General features: G+C 37.9%; 1 protein-coding gene across 24 annotated transcripts in view; it reads left to right on the top strand.

Moving 5' to 3' along the window:
* Positions 1–25175, top strand: part of Ncor1 (nuclear receptor corepressor 1) — a 149690-nt gene that overhangs the window by 92242 nt on the left and 32273 nt on the right. For 17 of the 24 annotated variants that reach the window (XM_048366693.1, XM_048366695.1, XM_048366691.1 and 14 more), the window contains 13 exons: positions 1357–1912; positions 6293–6422; positions 7416–7611; positions 13011–13184; positions 13911–14074; positions 15152–15269; positions 15366–15467; positions 15768–15868; positions 18050–18218; positions 20085–20225; positions 22235–22318; positions 23040–23296; positions 23717–24077. In XM_048366693.1, coding sequence (XP_048222650.1) covers positions 1357–1912; positions 6293–6422; positions 7416–7611; positions 13011–13184; positions 13911–14074; positions 15152–15269; positions 15366–15467; positions 15768–15868; positions 18050–18218; positions 20085–20225; positions 22235–22318; positions 23040–23296; positions 23717–24077 — 2553 coding nt within the window. The remainder of the gene's footprint in view (positions 1–1356; positions 1913–6292; positions 6423–7415; positions 7612–13010; positions 13185–13910; positions 14075–15151; positions 15270–15365; positions 15468–15767; positions 15869–18049; positions 18219–20084; positions 20226–22234; positions 22319–23039; positions 23297–23716; positions 24078–25175) is intronic. The other 7 variants (XM_048366708.1, XM_048366719.1, XM_048366710.1 and 4 more) reach the window with 3 other exon arrangements.

Consider the following 25175-nt stretch of genomic DNA (forward strand, 5'->3'; position numbering starts at 1 on the left):
GAAAACAACCTTTGTCTTTCAGGCCCTGACTCACTTAACATAATATTTTTCCCAGTTTCTACCATTTCTTTGTAAGTGATACAATATTGTCTACTTTTTCAAGTAAATTTATTTCAAGCTGAAAGAAAAGATTTGGCTTTTTAAAATTAACAATTATTTGAGGGGATTAGTTTCAACTCTGGGCGTTTTGGTTACTTACTATACCTGCATCCTTCCACTTGAACCCCTGTCTTTTTTGTTGTGTAGGTACTGGGGCTTGAACTGAGGGCCTCATTCTCTTGTTTGTCTTTAAATTTAAAAAAAAAATTGTTGTTATAAAGATGAGTTACCGAGGAGTTACAGTTACATAATCAGGTAAAGAATACATTTATTTTTGGACAATGTCACCCCTTCCTTCGCTTGCTTGTTCTTTTTGCTCTAACGTGGTCCTCTCTCACTTGAGCCATACTTCCACTTACTGCTTTTTTGCTGGTTAATTGGAGATAAGAGTCTCATAGAGTTTTCTTTTCTAGCTGGCTTTGAACCTCAGTCCTCAATTCTCAGTCTCCTGAGTAGGACAGGCATGAGCCACCAAGAGTGGAGGGGAAGAGAAGAGGGAGAAGGGGGAGAGGAGAGAGCAATTCTTTTGGTATATCTAGATGAAGTTGTCAAAAGTGTCATAAATACACTTATAAAATGGTACAAACAATATGGGGAAAGACCTGTCTTACCACATAAAATTAAGAATCTGTGGACTATTCTAGTGCCTTGTCCAGTGTGGTAACTACCTGATACGTGTGGTTATTGTGTTTCAGATTTTGAAGATGATACCAATAGAACTTAAAAAATAATTTGGTTACTAATTTCTTACAATGGTTGCATTGAAATGTTCATATTTTGGATGTAAACAACAACATTTTAGGTTAAGGAAATAAATTGTTACAGTTTTTCCTTTGTTATGAAGCTATCTAAAATTTTAATTTACAGGTACAGTTTACGTTGTATTTCTGTTAGATAATACTGTTCTATCATGCCATCACTTTTGGTTAAAAAGAAAAGCACAAAAAGTAGCTTAAATATACCAAAATGCAATTTTTCATAGGAATACTTTTTGCTTAGTTTTGTTATTCTTTTTCACATTTCAAAATAAGTTATTCTTAGATATCCAAAGCCCTTTCACTTTTGATTTCAGAAAGTCAAGGCAATTTTATCTTTCACTTTCATACTCTTTAACTTTCCCCATGCCTGTAAATACCTCAGTGAGGTCATCAAAGGAGCATAATTAGTTCATCCTAAACCACCACTTTCAAGCATGGTTCTGTCACCACCTGAAACACGTTCATTATCAGATTTTTATGCTATATCATTATCTTTAAGGTGCTGAAAATAGTTCTGATACAGAAAGTGCTCCTTCTCCTTCACCAGTTGAAACTGTCAAGCCCAGTGAAGACAGCAGTGAAAATGCTGCTTCCCGAGGAAACACCGAACCTGTGGCCGAGCTCGAGTCCACCACTGACCCAGCGGTACCCCGTGCATCTCCCTCCTCAGCAGTTCCAAGTACAAAGCCAGCTGAGAGTGAAAGTGTGGAGATGCAGGCAACTGAAGGCACCAGTGTTGAGACAACGGAGCCGATGGATGTGGACCACCAGGAGTGTGGTGCTGAAGCAGGTTCTGTTCATGATCCCCCAGCCACTACTAAAGCAGACTCTGTGGATACTGAAGTGAGGCTGCCAGACAGCAGTGCATCTAAAGGTGTAGGAGATACCAAAGAAAGAGACTTGGAGCGAGCCAGTGAGAAAACAGAGCCTAGAGATGAAGATCTGGTGGTGGCTCAGCAGATAAATGCCCAAAGGCCCGAGCCCCAGTCAGACAATGACTCCAGTGCCACATGCAGTGCTGATGAAGATGTGGATGGAGAGCCTGAGAGGCAGAGGTGAGACTTGTACCCTTTCCTTCTTTGCTGGTTGTTAAGCAAAGTCACAATGCTAGCAAGCTGCAGAGATGGTGCCTGTACAAATACTGGCAAATTAAAAGTAGTGTAGGATTTTAATATTAGTGTTTGTTGTTCATGTGTTTCAGTAACAAAACAATGGAGTATTATTTAATAAAACAGGTTATGAATGTCTTTATTGTGTCTTATTACATGTACTCTGTGATATCAGAAAAAATGGAATTTCCACTTATGTTGTTATGAGTAAAGCTGTAGGTGACTGGTTCCTAAGGGTGGCAATAGTGGGATGTGGTCAAAGTGGAAGGAGAGAGCTTCCTTGGCTCCAGCTGTGTGCTTCTCTCAGCTGGCTTGATGTCAAAGCAAAGTCATCCTTGTCTGGTGTTGCAGATGTAAGAAAATGCTTCAAGGATGAGCTTATTAAGTATTGTGAAAATAATGGAGTGAGTGTAAAAATTAATGGTGATTATGATGACATTTTTTTTTTTTTTTTTTTTTTTTGCCAGTCCTGGGCCTTGGACTCAGGGCCTGAGCACTGTCCCTGGCTTCTTCCCACTCAAGGCTAGCACTCCGCCACTTGAGCCACAGCGCCACTTCTGGCCGTTTTCTGTATATGTGGTGCTGGGGAATCGAACCTAGGGCCTCGTGTATCCGAGGCAGGCACTCTTGCCACTAGGCTATATCCCCAGCCCCATGATGACATTTTTGTAAGAAAATTTTAGGCTGTTCATCTTTGTAAGTAAAACATCAGATATAATACAAAATAATTTTTAAGTATTTTTAGTCATTAAAAACAAATTAATTTAAAAATGCTTATGTCTGGGCTGGGAATGTGGCCTAGCATGCATGAGGTCCTTCTCAGTACCACACAAACAGAAAAAGCTGAAAATGGTGCTGTGGCTCAAGTGGTAGAACACTAGCTTTGAGCACAGAGAGGCTTAGGGACCAGTGCCCAGGCCCTGAGTTCAAGCCCCAGGACTGTCAAGAAAAGAAAAAGGAAAGAAAAAACAAAAACATATGTCTTTATGGTTTTGGGAAGCTACCATTAAAAAAAAAAGGAATATATACTACTTTAATATTTTTAGTATCCCTGTGTTTTCTTTTCCTTTAAAGAAGTAGAATTTCCCATAGGCAGTAGATATTAGATTGGTGCCAATTTTAGAAGTGAAATAGATTGAAATAGCATTTAATGAGAAAGTTAAAACTGTCCTTTTGGCCTTTGTAACTTTTTAGCTTAAAAAGATGAATAAGGGGCTGGGGATATAGCCTAGTAGCAAGAGTGCCTGCCTCGGATACACGAGGCCCTAGGTTCGATTCCCCAGCACCACATATACAGAAAATGGCCAGAAGCGGCGCTGTGGCTCAAGTGGCAGAGTGCTAGCAGCCTTGAGCGGGAAGAAGCCAGGGACAGTGCTCAGGCCCTGAGTCCAAGGCCCAGGACTGGCCAAAAAAAAAAAAAAAAAGATGAATAAGGCCAGGTTCTATTCATATTTTGGCTTTTATGTATAGCCAGCCTGGTAATATCTACTTTCAGTCCATAGCCAATAGATTCTAAATTTCAGTACTTTAGAATGACATTTGATACTAGAATAATAAATTTAGCAGTGATAACTCCTGAAGCGATTTTTTAAATTTAGTAGATGCTAAAATATTCATCAATAAGAGTTAAAATAACCATTGATTTAATCAGGAAATTGAACCATTGAGATCTAGATTTTTAACTCCCAATTTTTAACTAGAGTAAACATTTGTGGATTTAAATAGTATTTTCTAAAAGAACTCTTTTTTTTTGGCCAGTCGTGGGCCTTGGACTCAGGGCCTGAGCACTGTCCCTGGCTTCTTCCCGCTCAAGGCTAGCACTCTGCCACTTGAGCCACAGCGCCACTTCTGGCCGTTTTCTGTATATGTGGTGCTGGGGAATCGAACCTAGGGCCTCGTGTATCCGAGGCAGGCACTCTTGCCACTAGGCTATATCCCCAGCCCTAAAAGAACTCTTTAATGAAAACATCTCATTTGAAATAGGAATTATCTGTTTTCTGTGTTCATTTTGGTAACGGTATAAGAGGGAAAAATTAGAATGGGAGCAGTTTTGAAAATTGAGTATCTTACAAGATGAACATGACAGTAGTCTTTAAAGTAAGTAATTGCTTGTATTTAGCTCAGTGATAGAGTGCTTGCTAAGCAGGCACAAGGCCATGAATTTTATTCCTAGCACTAGAATAAAACAACAAAAACAAAACAATAGTGAAAATATGTTGGTTTTTGAATGACATTTCAAAGTTTCTATCACTTCCAAATTATTGGAGTAACATTTTCAATTTCTTGCATCTTTAGTATCATCATGTTTAATTAAATATATAATCAATTTTATACATTCTAATTTTATCAGTTAATATGCTTGAAAATATTTACCTTTCCTCAATTACTGATAATGTTGAGAAATATGAACAAGACCGTAAGACATGACACTAGTGCACAATTTCCCCACGTTCATACATGAGATCCCTAAACTGGAGTGTAGGTACTGGGGCAGGTGGAGAGTTAGATGTTATGAGGGACTGTGTGAGCAGAGGACCTGTGTCCATGTGGAAGCTGCTGGGTGGGAATGCTGGTTCTGCTGTTGATTTTTCTGTTTTCATGGGAAGTCATAAGGTATTTTAAAAATGGCAGTGGCTTAAACTTTGTTCCCAGGAAGACATCCTGTATCAGGTAACTAATTTTAACCTAAGTTAATATATTAGTGTTAAATTGAGACTGAAAATTTTTATTGGTTTTTGTTCATTCTTGTTATGTTAGTTAGATGTAGATAATTAAAGTCAGATAAATTGCAACTTGTAAGTAAATATTGTTTCTTTATTTGGAAAATTAGCATTACAAGTTCCTTTTTTTGTTGCTGTTTACTTTATCCTTATTTTTAAGGAGTTATACAAAGGGGTTATAGTTTCATAAGGTAGGTTATGAATACAATCCTTGGGCATTTTCAACCCTTCCTTTGCTTTCCCTCATTTCCCCCTTCTATCTTGACCTACAAGTCACACAGTTCAATTTTCAACATAAGTATACATTGAATACAATTATTACATTTGCTCACCCTTCTTCCATCCATTTCTATGCCTCCACATTTCCCATCCCCCCACCAAAGAAAAACGAAATCAAACAAAAACAACATTAAAAAAAAAACTGAGGGGGCTCGGAATATGGCCTAGAGGCAAGAGTGCTTGCCTCTTATACATGAAGCCCTGGGTTTGATTCCTCAGCACCACATATATAGAAAAGGCCAGAAGTGGCGCTGTGGCTCAAGTTGGCAGAGAGCTAGTCTTGAGCAAAAAGAAGCCAGGGAGAGTATTCAGGCCCTGAGTTTAAGCCCCAGGAATTGGGGTGGGGGGGGAACCCCAAAAGACAAAAAACCCAAACTGGTATGTTTTCAATTCTTGGAATTTTTTGGATAAAAAGTGAGACAAAGGATAAAAAGACAAATGACTCCAAAAGCAATACTTGCAAAACCATTTGGTGTAAACCAACTGAACAACTCATGGGGGGAGAGGGAAAGGGGAGGGGGGAGGGGGGAATGAGGGAGAAGGTAACAAACAGTACAAGAAATGTACCCAAGGCCTAACATATGAAACTGTAACCTCTCTGTACATCACTTTGACAATAAATAAGGGGAAAAAAAAGTACTTGAGGTGTTCAGCAGGGTTACATCTTTGGACTCCTCTTCTTTGGATAACCTCCTTTAGTCAGTTTATTTGTATATAAATATATAAAGCCCTAAAGTTTAGCTGTATTTTAGATATAGCTTCCACATATGAGAGAAAACATGGGCCATTGGTCTCTTGAGCATGGCTTACTGTTCACTTAATATGATTTGTTCTAGGTCCATCCATTTCCCTAAAAATGACAAAATGTTCTTTCTGATGGATGAGTACCACATTTTCTTGATCTACTCATATATTGTAGGGCATTGAGGCTGTTTCCTTAACTTGGCTTTTCTGAATAGTTAAGCAGTGAACATGGATGTGCAAGTGTTTTTATCGTATCCTGATTTGTAATGTTCTGGCTAGATGCCCAAGAGTAGTATGGCTGGATCATAGGGTAGTTCTATGTTTAGTCATGGTGGTTATACTATCTATTTTCCCAACAGTGCATGTTCAAATGTTTTTTATTTAAGTGGTTCTGGGGATTGAATCTAAGTCTTGCATGTACTAGGCAGTGCTCTACCACTAAACTACACCCTAACCCTGTTCGTTTCTGGTAAGAGCTACTGTGACAGATATGAGTGTACAAATACATATTAATTTAAACGGAATTATGATTTTACATTTGAACAGATTTTTATTAAGAATTTGATCTTTTTTCCATTTACAGAATATTTCCTATGGATGCAAAGCCTTCATTGTTAAATCCCACTGGATCTATACTAGTCTCATCTCCAATAAAACCAAATCCATTGGACCTGCCACAGCTTCAGCATCGAGCTGCTGTTATCCCACCCATGGTGAGTTTTCATTGCAAGAAATGTAAAGTTGAAGTACAAAAACCTTTATATACATATTTCTACTCTCCTTTAATTTGTTCTTAGTCTTTAAAAAATTAAAAACATATAATCAATTATCTTAACCAATTTTAAATAGATAGCTCAGTTTAGAATATATTTACGTTGTTGTGAAACTGAACTCCAGAACTTTCCTCTTCCAAACATGAAACTGTGCGTTAAAAGAAAAACTCTCCTTTGCCTAGCCAACCTCATTTTTGCCTAGCCATTAGTAATCACCATTCCACTTTTGTTTCTATGACTTTGTCTTCTTTAGATATCACTGAATTGCTTTGATACTGCAGCACTTCTGATACTAAATGTATAGGTTCTTTCCTCACACCAGCCAACTTCCCAAATTTAATTTTATTGTCAAGGTGATGTACAGAAGGGTTACAGTTACATATGTAAGATAGTGAGTACATTTCTTGCCAAACATTGTTACCTCCAATATTCTTTAATTTTGAATTTTGAGTTCTCTTATCTCAGCATTTGTGATTTATATTTATATTGTGTTCAGTTCTGAAAATAACCATGTAGTGTTTTAATCATTCTTCTTGAAGATTACTTTGAAATGTGGTAAGTAAGCCTTGGGTATCTATAGCTCATACCTGTTATCTTAATTTTCTGGAGATTGAGATCTGAAGTTTGCAGTTCAAAGCCAGCTCAGACAGGAAGGTCTATGAGGTACTTAACTCCAATTAACCGCCAGCAAGCCAGAAGTAGAACTGTGGCTCAAATGGTAGACAGCCAACCTTGAGCACAAAAGCTCAGGGACAGTGCCTAGGTCCTAAGTTTAAGTCCCAGCATGGATGCAAAAAAGAAACAAACAAAAAAATCATCCAGCAATATGACAGAAATAAGCTGGGTTTTTTTTTGTGTGTGTGTGTGTGGGGGGGTATGGTAATTACTATACCTAGTCCATTGGTACATTTTTGTTTGTTTTTCTTCTTGCAGGTTTCCTGTACCCCATGTAATATGCCAATTGGAACCCCTGTGAGTGGCTATGCTCTCTACCAGCGACACATTAAGGCAATGCATGAGTCTGCACTCCTGGAGGAACAGCGGCAGAGGCAAGAACAGATAGATTTGGAATGTAGAAGTTCTACAAGCCCGTGTGGCACTTCCAAGAGTCCAAACAGAGAGTGGGAAGGTAGGCAAATGGACCTATGACCACAAAGACCATTTCAGAGTACAAACAGCTAAATCCAAGGCAGTGTCCTTTGTGCCTTTTAGGACTGCAATTACACTAATAAATATTATTGACTACCAAAAGAAGTCATATTTATGCTGGAACACTTTGTAAAAGTGATGCTTTATGTTCCATTCATCTGAATTTTCAGAGTAAGTGGGAACTGTTAAATCTTGGAAGCAAATCACCCACTACAGTGTAATCTTTTCTCTACTCTGAGATATTGAAGACAGTGTTGTGCAATATCTAGTGCTAATCCCATCGTGACTCAGTCTTCATACTGTTAGCTGGCTAAGTAGCCATGGGCAAGTCACCTAACTTCTCCTAGCTTTTGTGATATAATAAAACATTCCCACCTTGCTGGGTTGTGAATTCAAGAAAGAACAAGTATTCATTACTGTTATATAACCCATAGCTCAACATTTATGTACAGTGTATCATATGCTGATTAGTGTATTCATATTATAGATACTATGGAAATACTAGCCATAATTTTTGTTTTACTTATTATTTCCAGTGTTAGATTAGAGTTGATGTATCTTGTTGATGCGTAATCCAATTTTATTATTTAATAAGCTTTGAGATGGTTAAAATAATTAATTAGCTCATATATTATTTGATAGTTATTATGAACTGTTTATATGCCACAATAGCATAATGTGCTAAGAATGTAAGAATACTAAAATCATGCATGAGCCAGATAAGAGTGATCAGCTTTAAAATGCCACGCACACATATCTAGGTACATTTAATGTAAAATAGGGACAGTGGAATTTAACTTGTCTTTCTGACTCCCTGTCTCCTGCCCAAATGATACAATAATGAGTTAACAGTTACATAAAACATTGAAACTTTTAGGCTAGACTTTTAAATATAAATGTATTGGTGTTTTAAAGATAAATCTCACGATGGTGAAAATGTGAACTAAGACAGTAGCCCAAATAGTATGCTATCGTGATTATTTCTTTATCTTCCTGTTTTGTTTTTTGTTTTTTTGCTGTTTTAATATTGGTGATCAGGCTCAGAGCATTGTACACACCCACCAAGCTACATTTCCACTTGTACTCTCTCTCTCTCTCTCTCTCTCTCTCTCTGTCTCTCTCTGTCTCTGTCTCTCTCTCTCTGTCTCTCTCTCTGTCTCTCTCTCTCTCTCTCTCTCTCTCTCGCTCTCTCTCTTTAAACAGAATCTTACAATGTAGCCCAGGCTGTTCTTGAACTCAATGTCCTTCTGCTTTAGTCTTCTGTATACTGGGATTCAATGCGTGTACCACCATGTCCAACCTAATTTAATATTTACTGAATGGAAGTAAAAACATAGGCTTTTAGTATATTAAATCTAGAAACTCCTTAATCCCTAGTTTTGTAGTTGATGGCACACATATACTTAGCAGTTTTATGTTGAAGGAATGATTTAATTGAATACCTTAACAGAAATACTTGTATCACTACATATATATGTTTGCCAATACTATTTTTTTTTGCCCTGGGGATTTGCATGCTATACAAGTACTCCACCATTGAACCATGCCCCTAGCTAGCCCTCAGAGGTGTGTGTCCTTTGAACATCCTAGTTATTTTTATTTTTGGCCAGTCCTGGGGCTTGGACTCAGGGCCTGAGCACTGTCCCTGGCTTCTTTTTGCTCAAGGCTAGCACTCTGCCACTTGAGCCACAGCACCACTTCTGGCCATTTTCTGTATATGTGGTGCTGGGGAATTGAACCCAGGGCTTCATGCATAGGAGACAAGCACCCTTGCCACTAGATCATATCCCCAGCCCCTGAACATCCTAGTTATGAAGAACTTTTTTTTTTAGGAGAAAATGAGAAATTATAGAATAAAAGTGCTGATCTACTTTTTATAAGTTACATAGAATAGGTCTTAGTGAGGAAAAAGTAAAACTTAGAGGAAGTAATATTAAAATGTATTATTACTCAATTAGTAATATCTAGGTGGATCTAATATGACTTTCATAGTTGTTTTATAATCTGAAAATATTTTTTTTTGGTCTGCTTTATCAAATGAATTGCGTTTAGTTGCTGGTGTGAAACAGGCTAGAAGACCAAAATTTGAGACTCCATACTGCAAATTGTATTTCTCTGTGATTCAGTCACACTAATCTGTGGAGTTTAGAGTTTATCACTATCATCATTATTATCATTATTAATATTATTATTATTTTGGTGCCTTAGAAAAGGCTTGAATTTAGGGCCTGGGTGCTGTCCCTGAGCTATTTTGCTGAAGGCTAGTGGTCTACCACTTAAGCCACAGCTCCACTCTGGCTTTTTGGAGGTTAATTAGAGATGGGTCTTGCGGACTTTCCTGCCTGGGCTGCCTTGGAATTGCTATCCTCAGATTTCAGCCTCCTGAGTGTTTTAGATTACAGTCATGAGCCACCATCATAATCCTAATTTTTAGTCATTGTGCAGTGATCTTTAAAGTGAACTTTAATTAATTATACTCTAACGACATTAAGAACTTTGTAGTTTAGTTCAAGATATATCTATAAAATGAGACAGTTAAGTGGGACGAAATCTCAAGTTTTGTGTAATATACTTGACTTTAATAATTTATTTAACAAATATTTGAAGTCTGTCCTTTAGGTCATAAGTATTCTGTAGTTTAGTGTATAGGCTAATCTTCCAAATAACTTGTAAACAACTAAGTTGCTTTAAATAGAATAGGTGACACAATGGTTTAATGCATCTTCATCTAACAGTTTATATAGAATGTTAAGAATAGCAAGAAAGAAAGTTTATGTGTAAAATACCATGGAATATTGGTGCAGTCCATCTGAATATTGGAATAATTAGGACCATGTATTTTATTTTTTCCTCCTTAGGTTCTATTTAAGTATCAGGTCGCCAGGTGCCACATGCCTATAATCCTAACTACTCAGGAGGCTGAGATCTAAGGATCACAGTTGGAAGCCAGCCCTGGCAGAAAAAGTGTCTGTGAGACTCTTATCTCCAATTAACCATTCAAAAACTGTGGCACTGTGGCTCAAGTGGTAGCTTTGAGCACAAGGAGGCTCAGGGACAGTGCCCAGGCCCTGAGTTCAAGCCCCACAACTCCCCCCCTCCCCCAATCAAGCAATACTTGTTACTTGCCTGTTTGTCACAATGTAAATAGTATAGTTATTGTAAATGTACCCTTTTAAAATTACTTAAAGCCTTTTCCACTGTAAAAAGCTTAAAAAAAAAACAGCTAAGTGAAGTGCTTTCACTTTAAACTTGCATTCACCTGACTTGATCCCATTTTATTGATAAACTTTCAATGAAGAAATTCAAATTTATTTGGCATGTAGATAGTGTGTATAAAATGCTACTAATATCACTGGTGTTGGGAGGGCAAATAAGATAATTAATGGAAGGCACAGTGGCCAGCACTTCAAGATTAATATTGCTATCACTGTTCCTGATTTCTAAACATAGCTCTTCTTAACTTGAGATAGATAGCAGATTCTTACTTGAAAGCAGTTACAGACTTCAACACTTATTGTGAAATAAAAGATGTTTCTTTTTGGTTGGGACTGCTAGGATACTCACTATTTATTAATGAAAGACAGTAAGGAAAACACAAGTTTAAATATGTGAAAGGAAAAGACAAATTGTTATTTATAGAGGAGCATCCACTACAAAGTATAAAAGAATTAAAGTTAGTAGTAGTAAAAGGAAAATGCATTGTCATTACATTGAAATTTATGTTTTTCCTGTATACTGCCTAATATTATGTATATATACACGCATATGCATATATGTTATTAAGACAATTTCCATAGCAAGAGAACTGGAAATGTCTAGAAGTGATTTTTAACAAATGTACAAACTATGTGACAAATTAGAAAATTCAATATAAAATATTAACTTGTATTTATTCATAAGTTTAATACAAGTACATGAGCATTCCAGTGACACTTTGTTTGAGGAGGAAGAATTCAAAATGAGTTTGAATATCAAATTTATCTGGAAGAATAAATAGATCAGACTAGGGAAACAAAAAGTAATAAAATAAAATGGAAAATTTGTTTTGACAGATTTTGGGAAATTTTATATCTTAAGTGGTTAGGCATAGATTTTTCTTTATGCTTTTCTGATTTTCAAAAATTGCTATTGTAGGGCTGGGGATATAGCCTAGTGGCAAGAGTGCCTGCCTCATATACACGAGGCCCTAGGTTCGATTCCCCAGCACCACATATACAGAAAAAATGGCCAGAAGCGGCGCTGTGGCTCAAGTGGCAGAGTGCTAGCCTTGAGCGGGAAGAAGCCAGGGACAGTGCTCAGGCCCTGAGTCCAAGGCCCAGGACTGGCCAAAAAAAAAAAAAAAATTGCTATTGTATGTCAATTTCTTTTAAAAGAGGTAGAAATTATCTGGGCATGATGGTATGCACTTGTAATCTTAGCACATGGAAAGTACAGGCAAGAGCATCTTCAGTTCCAGGATACCCTGAGTTACATAGCAAGATCCTGTTTGAAATGTTTTTTCTTTTTTTTAATTAAGTGTTAATATGACTGCATTTCTGACATGCATTTTAAATGTTGAGAAAAATTTTAAATCTTATGTTGAAGTAATTCAAGTAATTTCCATTTTTATTATTGCAGATATAACTTAAAAAGTTTCTATCTGGGCACTGGTGGCTCATGCTTTTAATCTTAGTTACTCAGGAGGCTGAAATCTGAGGATCACAGTTCAAAGCCAGGCTAGGCAGCAAAGTCCATGACACTTATCTCTAATTAACCACCAGAAAGCTGGAAGTGGCACTGTGGTTCAAAGTGGTAGAGTGCTAGCCTTGAGTGGAAGAGCTCAAGGGCAGCACGCTGGCCCCAAGTTCAAGCCCCACAATCGACCGGGGGTGGGGAGAGGGGAGGGAAGAAACCAAACAAACCCATTTCTGTAGTATTTTTGATCTACATTTTTTCCCTAAAAGGCCTCTTTCATTTCTTGTTAAGCTGTTAGCATCAGCAGGCCAATTGCAGGAATTGAAATTCTCACAGTGCTGACCTCTAATGCTGGCTAAACTTGGATTCACAGAACCACTTGTTAGTCTGATGTTTGCTTGTTGTAATTTTTCTGTATGTTAAAACATTTGATTCTCCAGAAGTAATTTTTGTCCATTTTCGGGATGAGTTGTAACAGAATTTTTTGAGGATTTTATTGGGCACATTGAGATTTATAGGATTTCTTAATTTCTCTAATGGGACTTAATTTCTCTAATGGACTCCCCCCCGCCCCCCCCAGACCTTTTAGGCCTTGTTATAACCATATAGACGGATCTTCCCCCAGATGGTGGGGGCTTGGTCCTTTCACACTTACTATTTTAATTTGGGGTTCTTCCCTTATTTTGATAACTTTAACTTTCATAGGAAAATCAGTCGCCTATATGCCTTATGCTGAGGTCACACGTGCTCTAGAACAGGAAGCACAGATGCACAGTACCGCAGCAAGGTCAGCCTCACCGTGTAGGCTCTCTCCAAGAGAAGTCAGTAAAGCCGCTCCACAGCCTGATAGGAGTACAGCCCGCTATAGTGTCCCGCCAGGTAAATATCACCCCTCTGTGCAGTGGCCACCAGCCATTACCCACAGATGTTCCACGTGGGTGGTTTAATCTCATGATTATAGTGTTCTTCCAGGACATGTCTTTCCTCCTCTCAAAATGATGTTCTTGTTTCTCCACATTCCATTGTCACTTTTACTCAGTTCAGATTTCATTGGGCTACTGGGAAATTTTGTGTTCACACATTTATACATTGACTGGATTTTCTTTTAAAAGTATATCCACTTTGTAAAAATCTTGAGAATAACCCCTCAGAAATTTAAGTATGCTGTGAGAGCCAGAAATCAGTAAATATTTCTCAATTTATACCAGATGCACAGAGGATGTGTATAGTGAGTTGTCAACCAGGTCTGCATTCTCTATGAGGCAACAAACATTATCTTTTCCTCAGAAGCTCCCTTTTCCTCACTTCCATTGTAAGATCCAAAGGGTGATGAGCATAGAAAAAATATGGAAGACTGATGCTTGCCTCTGCTGAGCAGAAATAGTTGGTGTGAAGCATCAGCTTGAGAGCTCTGGTTTGAAAAGGGAATTGAAGACTTCAACCTCATAAATACCGTTGAGACATAAAGATTTAAAGGAATTTTTAAAATTCAAATGCTCATCCTTGGTTTCATCTCACACAGTTTATTAGGAGTGACTGAAATAGGTAGCTTGTGGCAAACTAGGAAATTGACTCAATTAAATCATGTTTTCTTTTTTTTAAAAGTCCTTCAACCTGCTCCACATCAAGTGATAACTAATCTCCCTGAAGGGGTTCGACTTCCAACAACAACTCGACCAACCAGGCCCCCACCTCCTCTCATCCCATCATCTAAAACCACAGTGGCTTCAGAAAAACCATCCTTTATAATGGGAGGCTCCATCTCACAGGTAAAATGGTTTTCCTCACGACAAACTTCTGTTGAATATTGTCTCAGTAATACCTCTCCCTCCTCACACTAATGTAACTGTTGCAATAAATAACCAGAATATGAAATATGATATGCTAGACTGCATACCACATATAGAAACTTTAAATGAGTTATGTTCTGAAATTGAGTGGCCATTGCCTACCACCTGGCTTGATGAGCAAAAGCACATTATTGTGTAGTGCGAAGTAAATTAAAATGGAGCTCTTTCATGTAGTAGACTATTTGGTGACTGTTTTAAAGGCTGTAAATTGTAGGTGATTGGTAATATTCCTAGTTTATTCTGACTGGCTACAAAATCTGTTTTCTGAAACTTTGTTTTTTTCAAACTGAGGGATGTTCCAGTCTTAATGGTTCGGTTAGTCTTGGCTCTGATGCACAACCAGTACTCGTCCCTTGTCAAGTTATTGAACAGTCCCGTGTTTTCAGAAAGTTATCTCTTGTTCTTTCCTTGAATGAGGTTCTTTGAGGATATGTTTCATTTCTCTTGTATAATTACCTGGGAGTGGATTTGCTGTGTATATGTATGTTTTACTGGATAGTATTCCAGAGTTGTCAGAGTTTTTATACCCTCAGTAGCAGCATATGAGACCAAGACTTCTAGTTTCATCCATTGCTCCATTTGTTATTAAGTCTTTTTTATTATAGGAGTACTTAGTAGATTTATAGTAATATTTTATTGTGTTTGTATTTTTTGTTATCCTCACAGCAAATTATGGTAAGTACTTTTTCATGTCTTTGTTGATCATTTCTGTTATACCCTAAAATATTGTATAAATTATTCTTAGGATAATATATATAAGGTATATATGGAAAAAATGAATTTCATATTTACATTAGGTCCCATTTCCAAGATACCTTATTAGGTAATACATAAATATTCAACAGTTTACACAAATCCAGAAACTGAAATACTTCTGATTCCAAGCATTCCGAGCAAAGAACAGTATGTGTTATTTTTTTTAAACAAATGTGAACATTGACTTTTTAATTGATCTGCCAAAAATACAATGCTTAATATTTAAAAATTGTTTTTTAGGGAACACCAGGCACTTACCTGACTTCTCATAATCAAACTTCCTATCAAGAAACAGCTAAGCCCTCGGTGGGCTCTATCTCTCTTGGATTGCCACGACAGCAGGACTCTTCCAAAGCAGGTCAGAGAGTTAGCACAGTCAAATGCATCTACATTTGTGGTATTGCAGTAGTAATTCGTACTTGATCTTTCATAGTTCCCTTGCTTTTGTCCACAGCTGCTTTGCCCTACATCAAACAGGAGGAATTTTCTCCCCGAAGCCAGAACTCGCAACCTGAGGGTTTATTGGTCAGGGCCCAGCATGAAGGCGTGGTCAGAGGTAAAACTACACATATGTTAAATTTTATCCCCCAGTGAACTTATACACTTGTCTAATAGTGATAAAGTCCTGGGTTCCATCCCCAGCATCTAAAAAACTTGTAAAGTTTCATATTTCAACAGGACTTTTACCCTCATTACACAACTTTAGACATATACTTAATGAATCAAAATTTTTTATTTACTGCTTTTTCTCCCCTCCTTTTTATTCTTTCACTAAGTAGAGGCTGTATTCTTTTTGGAAGGGGGCAAAGATGAGAGATGATTACAAATTATTGTTCACGGTTTTATTTTTACTCAGGTACCTCAGGAGCCATCCAAGAAGGAAGTATAACTCGGGGAACTCCATCCAGCAAAATTTCAGTGGAGAATATCCAGTCCCTAAGGGGCTCTATCACTCAGGTTAGTCATCATTACCTCTAAAAGAATAATAATAATAGTTAAGAAAAATAAGGAAAAAAATCTTTTAAGTCTAGAGGTTTGACTATTCTAGCAATATTTCTGTAGTTGCTCATTGTTGTGGGTTATGGAAGTGGGTCTCAGTGGTAAGAAACCCAAATCTACAAACTATCTACAAAAAAGTCATTTTAACCTCAGGCTAAATTTTTTGTACTGTGGTTCTGTTTTTACTCTGGCAGAAGATATATGCTGCAATTGATGCAGCTTTGTCCTCTATGCAAGGCTTTTATCATGTTCAGGTGAAGTAGAAATTAAGGAAAAAAATCATTAAACACTGGCTTGCTTTTGCCACTTGTGAAAAGGTGGTCTGTAATCTCATGTGAGCTACCTTGTTAGAATATGCCCAATGAGGAATGAGGTAATGCTGACAAAAGGTCAAGTATCTTGTTCCAAATTGGGCTAAATGAAAAACCTTTTCCTCAGATGTTAATTTTAACTTGAAAACAAAACATTCCATATCTTTTTTTTGTTTGTATGTGTACTGGCACAAGGGCTTGAACCCCTTGCCTGGTGCTCTTGTTCAGTTTTTTTGCTCATAGCTGGTATTCTACCTCTTGAGCCATGTCTCTAGTTCTACCTTTTTGCTGGTTAATTGGAGAGACTCAGAATTTGTCTGCCAGGCTGACTTTAAACCTCAGTCATCAGATCTCTCAGGCTACAATTATAGACATGAGCCATTGGCATTTGGTTGCATATCTTCTCTAATTTTGTAGATGTGGAAATGGGAAAATTATGCTGTGTTTTTGACAGTGTTTTGTTTTTTAAACCACTTCTTTGTCTTGTTCCTTTTTGGTATGACAGTAGTTCTCAAAAGTATGATATGAAGATTCACTGAAATCAAAACCCCTGGGGGTGGGTGCCATTTACTTGTTTTCGTGAGCCCTCTGTGAATTCTGTTCAGGCCTTGCAAAAGTGTGATCTGTGTATCAAAGCTTTAGCATCATTTGAGAGTTTGCTGGAGTAATGCAGAATGTAGTCTTCACTCCAAACCTTATGAATATGACTTAAAAATCTCCATTTTAACAAGATTCCCTGCTGATTCTTCCCTAAGATTTGACTTAGTTGTCTAACAAATTGCATGCACTTATAAAATCTTTTCTTCTGTATTTGGACAAAGAATATGTTTCCACTTTCAGAGCAAGCTAAAGATGTTACTGTCGACAGAAGGAAAATAAGTATGCCTATATGTAATTGTCTTCATATTTTTCCTTATCTCTTTATGTATCCAACTTTGGGCAGGAAGATATTAAGAACAGAGTTAAATGCAGCTATGTTTTACCTGTTTTAATTTTTAAAATCTGGCTTTCCATGTGACATGAACATATCATAAGTGGGTATTAAGGATGTCCAGATGTTACCTAGTAAGCTTACAGCATTACTAGATGAGTTAAATGCATTGCTGTACACATGTGGTTTTAAGATCATACTCACTGGAGTTAGAGACCCTGTATGTGTGAATGGGTTGGGTCTGGGCCTCTACTCTTCATTTCAGCCCAAACAGCTTACTTGTGCAAAGTGTTCTAAATGCTAGGTTCCATAACAGTTTCCTTCCAAGGATGAAGTCACTCCTTAAAGCACCTGTATATAGAACCATGGTCATTGGAAACCTAGGACTGTCAGCAAAAATTTAGTCTGTGATCTAACCTGAGTCAATATCACAAAAACAAAAAGCAGCTGAATTCCCTTTTTGTCCAAAGCCCTAACTCATCTAACAATTAGGTATTTGAAAATGTTTTCCTTCTTATCATAGTTTGAATGTTGTAGGCTAAATTTAAAACAATTTATCAATTTTTATATTTGTTAGAAAATTTACCAAAAAATACTACATATTCAGCATTTTAGATGTATTTTCTGAGCAGTAAGTCCCTCTTGAGAGGTTTGAATTTAAGTAGGGCAACAAAGCTGACTCACCTCATTTGATTTTAAGAATTTTTCTGTGACTGGAACCAAGGATGAAGATAGAGGATTTCTTTGTGTTTTTAAAAACTTAATGCCTAAATTCCTCTCATTTGCTTGTATGTTCCTTGAAGATAATGATTGTTCTGGCTCAGGACATGATAGGTTAAATTTTCTGAGTGTATTGTGTCTCTCAACACTACTGATGTATGTTCGATATCATGGCAGGGGACCCCAGTTGGATCCCAGACTGGTATACCAACTGAGGCTTTGGTGAAGGGATCAATTTCCAGGATGCCCATGGAAGAGAGCAGTCCTGAGAAAGGCAGAGAGGAAGCTACTTCCAAAGGCCATGTTATTTATGAAGGCAAGAGTGGACATATCTTATCATATGATAGTAAGTATTGTGTATTTGCTAATGCCAGTCTTCATATGTATAACTGGAAAGAAACTATAGGTTGCTCAGATTCTTCTTGTGGATAAGTCATTTGACCTTTGCTCAACCCATGTTTTCTTCTCATAATAATACCTGTCACGTGAAAATTTTGTGGAAAAATCCGTTGATATAGTAAAGGTTACCAGTAAAGAGACCCTCCATGCGTGGGAGCTGACATCATTATTGATAGTCATGTTTAACTTCAATAGAATCACTTTTATTTTAATAGGATTTATATTATGAATTATGGATTACATAATTTGATTATCTTGAAGAGTATTGAATTTAAATTCTCAATAAACTTTAAATTCTTATATCTATCTAAACTTTTTCTTGAAATGCTTCCGTAAGTTATATTTTCCTTGTAGTATTTTATAGGAATGACTCAAATGCGCTGTAAATATTTTCACGGGACTGAGCTTGAGTTCTTATGTGCAGCCGTCTTTGTGACCTTGGATTTTTAATTAGCTATGTATTATCTTTTTCTTCAAATATGGAACAATAAAGCACGCACAACAGTACCTGATGCTCCCAAGTGCATTGTAGCTTTATTCCCCCCCCCCCTTTTTTTTAAAGTATCTAGTATATATTGACTAACATTTTATTCGAAGTGAAAAGGATTAATGTTTTTCAGGCCAGATAAATATATTCTTCTGTTCTTGTTTTCAAACCCATTAAATCACTCAATTGTTTGTATTTAGTTTCCTAAAGTCTGTAGATAGAATTCAGATATTTGCTCTATTTCTCCATCTTTTCTTTGTACAACTCTGTGACTACACAACTGATTCACAGTTGTACTTCATGTTGTTTCCTACTTGACTTTCCATTTCCTTTAAGGTAACTGTAAACCCTCTCCCGAAGCTTTATTATTTCTAATTCTTCTGCTTCTAGCTCATCCCTTCAGGTTATTCCAGTTCTCCCCCTCACACTGGCTGCATTCCCTTCCCAACACCCTTTCTCCTAACTCTACTCTTCACAGTGGCTATATACTGAAGTTCTTGTAAGGTACCCTATTCTGTCTTCCCTTGCGGTCTTTATACTCACTATTTCTTCTGCCTGGGCTATTTTTTCTTTAGTTTATTTTTCCCCCCTCCATTTCCTGGAGTTCATTTCTATAAGTATTATATGATTAATTGCACATAGGCACTGTGCTTTGCTGTCTTCACTTTTGACCTAAGCAACTCTAACATATCCTTCAGATCTCAACTAATACATTACCCCCGCCCCCCCCCCCAGTCCTGGGACTTGAACTCAGGGCCTGAGCACTGTCCCTGAGCTGCTTTTGCTCAGAGCTAGCACTCAGCACTCTACCTCTTGAGGCACAGCATTACTTCGGCTTTTTCTATATATGTGGTGCTGGGGAATGGAACCCAGGGCTTCATGCATGCTAGGCAAGCACTCTACCATAAGCCACACTTCTAGTACTACATTACTTTTTCTAGGCAGTCTTACCTGATTTAAACAAAAATTTTTTTTCATAAATATCCATATAGGATCATATTGTAGATGGCAATAAGTAAAATTTTATAAGGTAGATTGAGAAATTATTATGATTTTTTTTTTTGGCCAGTCCTGTGCCTTGAACTCAGGGCCTGAGCACTGTCCCTGGCTTCTTTTTGCTCAAGGCTAGCACTCTGCCACTTGAGCCACAGCGCCACTTCTGGCCGTTTTCTGTATATGTGGTGCTGGGGAGTCAAACCCAGGGCCTCATGTATACAAGGCAAGCACTCTTGCCACTAGGCCATATCCCCAGCCCAGTTATTATGATTTATTATACATTGTAGGCCTTAATTTCCATTGGAATAACACTTATTCTATATTCTGCAGATATTAAGAATGCCCGAGAGGGTACTAGGAGTCCAAGAACAGCTCATGAAATCAGTTTAAAAAGAAGCTATGAATCAGTGGAAGGAAATATAAAACAAGGGATGTCATTGAGGGAGTCTCCTGTATCAGCACCATTAGAGGGTAAAGTATTATCTCCAAAATAGTGCATAGATACAATCAATTTTGTATGGCCAGTTTGCACTACTGTATTAAGTTATGCTCAATCTTTGTCATTTCTGTCTGAAATTTATGTTAATAAGATTTTAAATTTACAAATAAATTAGGTGGTGCATGATAGTAGAAGAGAGATAAAACTTTATAATTAATCATAATATAGGTTACTATTTCAATGCTTATATTTGGATGTTTATACCTTTTGTAGATTATTGTTTCTGTGAGTTTTTTAATATAATTTTTGTTTTGAAAATTTGTTTTTTAAATTGTGAGGCAGATAAAGTGATAGATAGTGGGTAGATCAAAGACATAAATGGGAGAAGGGGAAAGGAGGGGAAATAAAAGCCCACCTTTCCTGGTAGATTTCTCTGTGCTTCTTTCTTCCACTAGAAATTAAGGAATTGTACTCACCCCTTGTGTTGCGAATAGAAATTCCTATCTAGCTGTTGCTCATGTGATACACATTCAGTGAATCATGACTGGTTGCTTTTGTAAATGACAAACCTCTAAATCTGAAGATCTTGTGTCTTTTTTTTTTTTTTTTTTTTGCCAGTCTTGGGGCTTAAACTCAGGGCCTGAGCACTGTCCATGGCTTCTTTTTTTTTTGCTCAAGGCTAGCACTCTGCCAACTTGAACCACAGCGCCACCTCTGACCTTTTCTATATATGTGGTACTGAGGAATCGAACCCAAGGCTTCATGTATATGAGGCAAGCACTCTTGCCACTAGGCCATATTCCCAGTCCTGAGGATTTTGTTTCGAAGCCAGCATTGGTAGAAAAGACATGAGACTTTTATCCCCAATTAACCACCAGAAAGCCAGGATTGGAGTTGTATTTCAAGTGGTAGAATGCTAGCCTTGAACAAAGAAGCTCAGGGACAGCATCCAGATCCCAAGTTCAAGCCCAGGGAGGGGGTGGGGGTGGGGGAAGAGAGACTTTTCTGCTTGAACTGGAATGGCTTTGAACTATTATCCTTAGATCTTAGCCCCTGTGTAGCTAGGATTACTGGTGTGAGCCACCAGTAACCTAGGGTATGTAATTTTCTGAGCTAATTGCTCCTACTCCCACTTGCATCCTCTTTTTAAAAAATAGGCCATTTACTTTTCTTTATGGTAAATGTGTATGGTTATTTCCCACCTTTGACTCATATTTGTCAGTAATACGAAACTATAAATCTTTCATAAAAATTCTTATGTTTCATTATCTCTTTTTACAGCATCTTTTTTCCACAGGTATAATTCAGTCAAGTCATAATTGTCAACCTCATAGGTTCTCTGCCTTTGATTAGGGAACATAGGGGGTTTAGATTTAGCTTTGAAAATATTTTTCTTCCTATACTGAGAATTAGACCCTAATCCTCTAGCATAGGATGTTAGGAAAGTGCTCTACCACTGATGCCAGGCTCTTAGCTCTTTCTTCCTTTTTCAGCCTGGAATTTGCTTATCTTTAGTGACCATTTTATGGTCACGAAAGTTTACGAGGAACATTTTTGTTCTTGTTTTTGAAGTACTGGACCACACATCTTGTCCTCTTTGCTTTTGTTGTTTTTTGACTAGGATCTTTTTGCCTGAATTGGTCCAGACTGTAGTCCTTCTATTTATACTTCTCCTTGTAGCTGAGGTAACAGGTCTGTGCCATACAACCAGCTTTTTATTGGCTGAGATGGAGTCTCTTGGACTTTCCAGCTTAGGCTGGCCTTAATACATGAAGTTCTTGATCTCTGCCTCCTGAGTACCTAGGATTACAGGTGTGAGCTGCTGTACTAAGCTTTACAAGTTTGATATGATGTCACATTAGGTATTTCTGACTTGTATTTTTTTCCATTGTTTTGTTCCAGGTAGTTTAGAAACTTAACACATAATCTCTGCCTCTATAAAGCTTTTATCAAAATGGATACTTTACAGACAGTAATCAGTATATGTTACTGATGTAAACATTATGTTCAAAAATTGAATTTTTTCCCCTTGTTCTAAAAGGGCTGATATGTCGTGCATTACCCAGGGGTAGCCCTCATTCTGATCTCAAAGAAAGAACTGTACTGTCTGGCTCCATAATGCAAGGTAAAATTTTTGCTTATTTTGCCTTTTTATTTATATAAAAATTACCTCACTGATAAAGCAATTTGACATAAGTTTTGCAAGCATGTAACCTGATTTTCAAGGTGTTTTTCCTTTTGACATACACTGAATATTAAGTACTATTTTAATTATAACTATTCTGTCTCTTAGCTATGTAGTTTATTGGGAAGTATTTGCATAATCTTTTAGCACGGAGACATCTTACTATGTAACAGCCATTGTTTGAACTGTGTTAATTAATGTATTTTGGATAACCCTAAAAAATAACTGAGGAATACTTATTTGGATCTCTTTTCTGAAAATTGATTAGAAATTGCAAGATGGGGGGCTGGGGATATAGCCTAGTGGCAAGAGTGCCTGCCTCGGATACACGAGGCCTTAGGTTTTGATTCCCCAGCACCACATATACAGAAAACGGCCAGAAGCGGCGCTTGTGGCTCAAGTGGCAGAGTGCTAGCCTTGAGTGGGAAGAAGCCAGGGACAGTGCTCAGGCCCTGAGTCCAAGGCCCAGGACTGGCCAAAAAAAAAAAAAAGAAATTGCAAGATGGCAAGGCACTGATTTTTTTTAAAAATTACTATAAAATATAACAATTGGAATTTAGTAGTTCAGCCATTTTAACTATACTTTTGTTACAGTTAGTAGTTAAATATATTGTTCTACAGTCATCAGCATTGTTTTAAAATGCATGTATTTCTTTTGAAGGCACACCAAGAGCAACATCTGAAAGCTATGAAGATGGCCTTAAATATCCCAAACAGATTAAAAGAGAAAGTCCTCCTATCCGAGCATTTGAAGGTGCCATTACCAAAGGAAAACCATATGATGGCATCACTACCATCAAAGAAATGGGGCGCTCTATTCATGAAATTCCACGGCAAGATGTTCTATCTCAGGAAAGCCGAAAAACTCCAGAAGTAGTCCAGAGCACAAGGCCAATAATTGAAGGTTCCATTTCCCAGGTAACTAGATCAATAGTCTCATTTTAGATGGACATTTAGGAAACTTTTTTTAACATGTAGGGATAGTGGAGAGATAGAAAACTTGCCTCCCAGATGCAAGACTCTCGAGTTGTACCCCAGTACTGTAAAACAAACAAAAGACATGACTTAATAGTTACTTCCAACTGATCTGACACAAGAAAATCCTAGGTTCGACAGTTGTACATATTTCTCTTCATCAGTTTTTCTTGTAATTTGCTTACATTATGTCATATGGCAAAGTATGCAAAGTATGTAGGTTGGAATTGAGCTGTCAGTGGAGACAGAAGGGTCACCACACCAAACTATTTACTGCCGTGCACTGCATGTATACTCAAGAGGGAAAAACATCAGAGGGTTTGGCCACCCATAATGCTTGTTTTTGTTTTGTTTTTCCTGTAGGGTACACCAGTAAAGTTTGACAGCAACTCAGGTCAATCCGCCATCAAACACAATGTCAAATCCTTGATCACGGGGCCTAGCAAACTACCCCGAGGAATGCCTCCACTGGAAATTGTACCAGAGACCATAAAAGTAGTAGAAAGGGGAAAATATGAAGATGCTAAAGCAGGTGAACCAGTGCGTTCTCGTCACATGTCCGTGGTGAGCTCTGGCCCCTCCGTTCTCAGGTCTACACTTCATGAAGCTCCCAAAGCACAGCTGAGCCCAGGGATTTATGATGACTCCAGTGCTCGCAGGACTCCTGTGAGTTATCAAAGCACCATGTCCAGAGGCTCACCCATGATGAACAGAGCCTCTGATGGTATGTTACTTTTGTTGCCTGGTTTGATCATTTTATTTCCTGTATTTTTTTTTTTTTTACCTCTAGAAAGTAGGAAATACATTGCTAGCTTTAGGGTATCTTAAAATCTGTACATTGTACATTAGGGCCATGGAAGCTACTGCCAGTGTAAAAATTTTAGGCAGTGTGCCCACAATTTTAATCAAATGTAGATATGATAAAGTCTAGAAAAATTAAATTAGCATGTATATATTTGGAGTGAATTTTTCAGCCCAGTATGTAAAATCTTTATTTTATTTTATTTTTATTTCTTTTGCCAGTCCTGGGGCTTGAACTCAGGGTCTGAGCACTGTCCCTGGCTTCTTTTTACTCAAGGCTAGCACTCTACTTCTTGAGCCACAGTGCCACTTCTGGCTTTTTCTACATATGTGGTGCTGAGGAATCGAACCTGGGGCTTCATGTATATGAGGCAGGCAATCTACCACTAGGCCCTATTCCTATCCCTTTATTTTTTGCCAGTCTTGGCATGCTGTCCTGGCCTTTTTGCTCAAGGCTAGCACTATACCACTTGAACCACTGTACCACTTCTGGCTTTTTTCTATGATTTATTGGAGATAAGACCATCACAGACTTTCCTGCCTGGGCTGGCTTTGAACCCTGATCTTTAGATCTCAGCCTCCTGAGGTGCTAGGATTACAGGCCTGAGCCACCAGCGACTGGCTGTAAGATACTTTTGAGTTATTTTGAGCTGGTATTATGGTCTGAACTGAGGGCCTCATACTTTTGTTTGGCTACTTGCTTAAGACTAGAATATTACCATTTGAGCCATGCCTCCACACTGGATTTTTTTTTTTTTTTTTTTTTTTTTTGGCCAGTCCTGGGCCTTGGACTCAGGGCCTGAGCACTGTCCCTGGCTTCTTTCTGCTCAAGGCTAGCACTCTGCCACTTGAGCCACAGCGCCACTTCTGGCCGTTTTCTGTATATGTGGTGCTGGGGAATTGAACCCAGGGCCTCATGTCTACGAGGCAAGCACTCTTGCCACTAGGCCATATCCCCAGCCCAAAACTGGATTTTTTGTTTGTTTTGGGGGAGCTTTTCTTTTTTGTTACTGGAGAGTGA

This window comes from Perognathus longimembris, chromosome 17 (assembly GCF_023159225.1).
Source record: "Perognathus longimembris pacificus isolate PPM17 chromosome 17, ASM2315922v1, whole genome shotgun sequence".
NCBI classification, from domain to species: domain Eukaryota; kingdom Metazoa; phylum Chordata; class Mammalia; order Rodentia; family Heteromyidae; genus Perognathus; species Perognathus longimembris.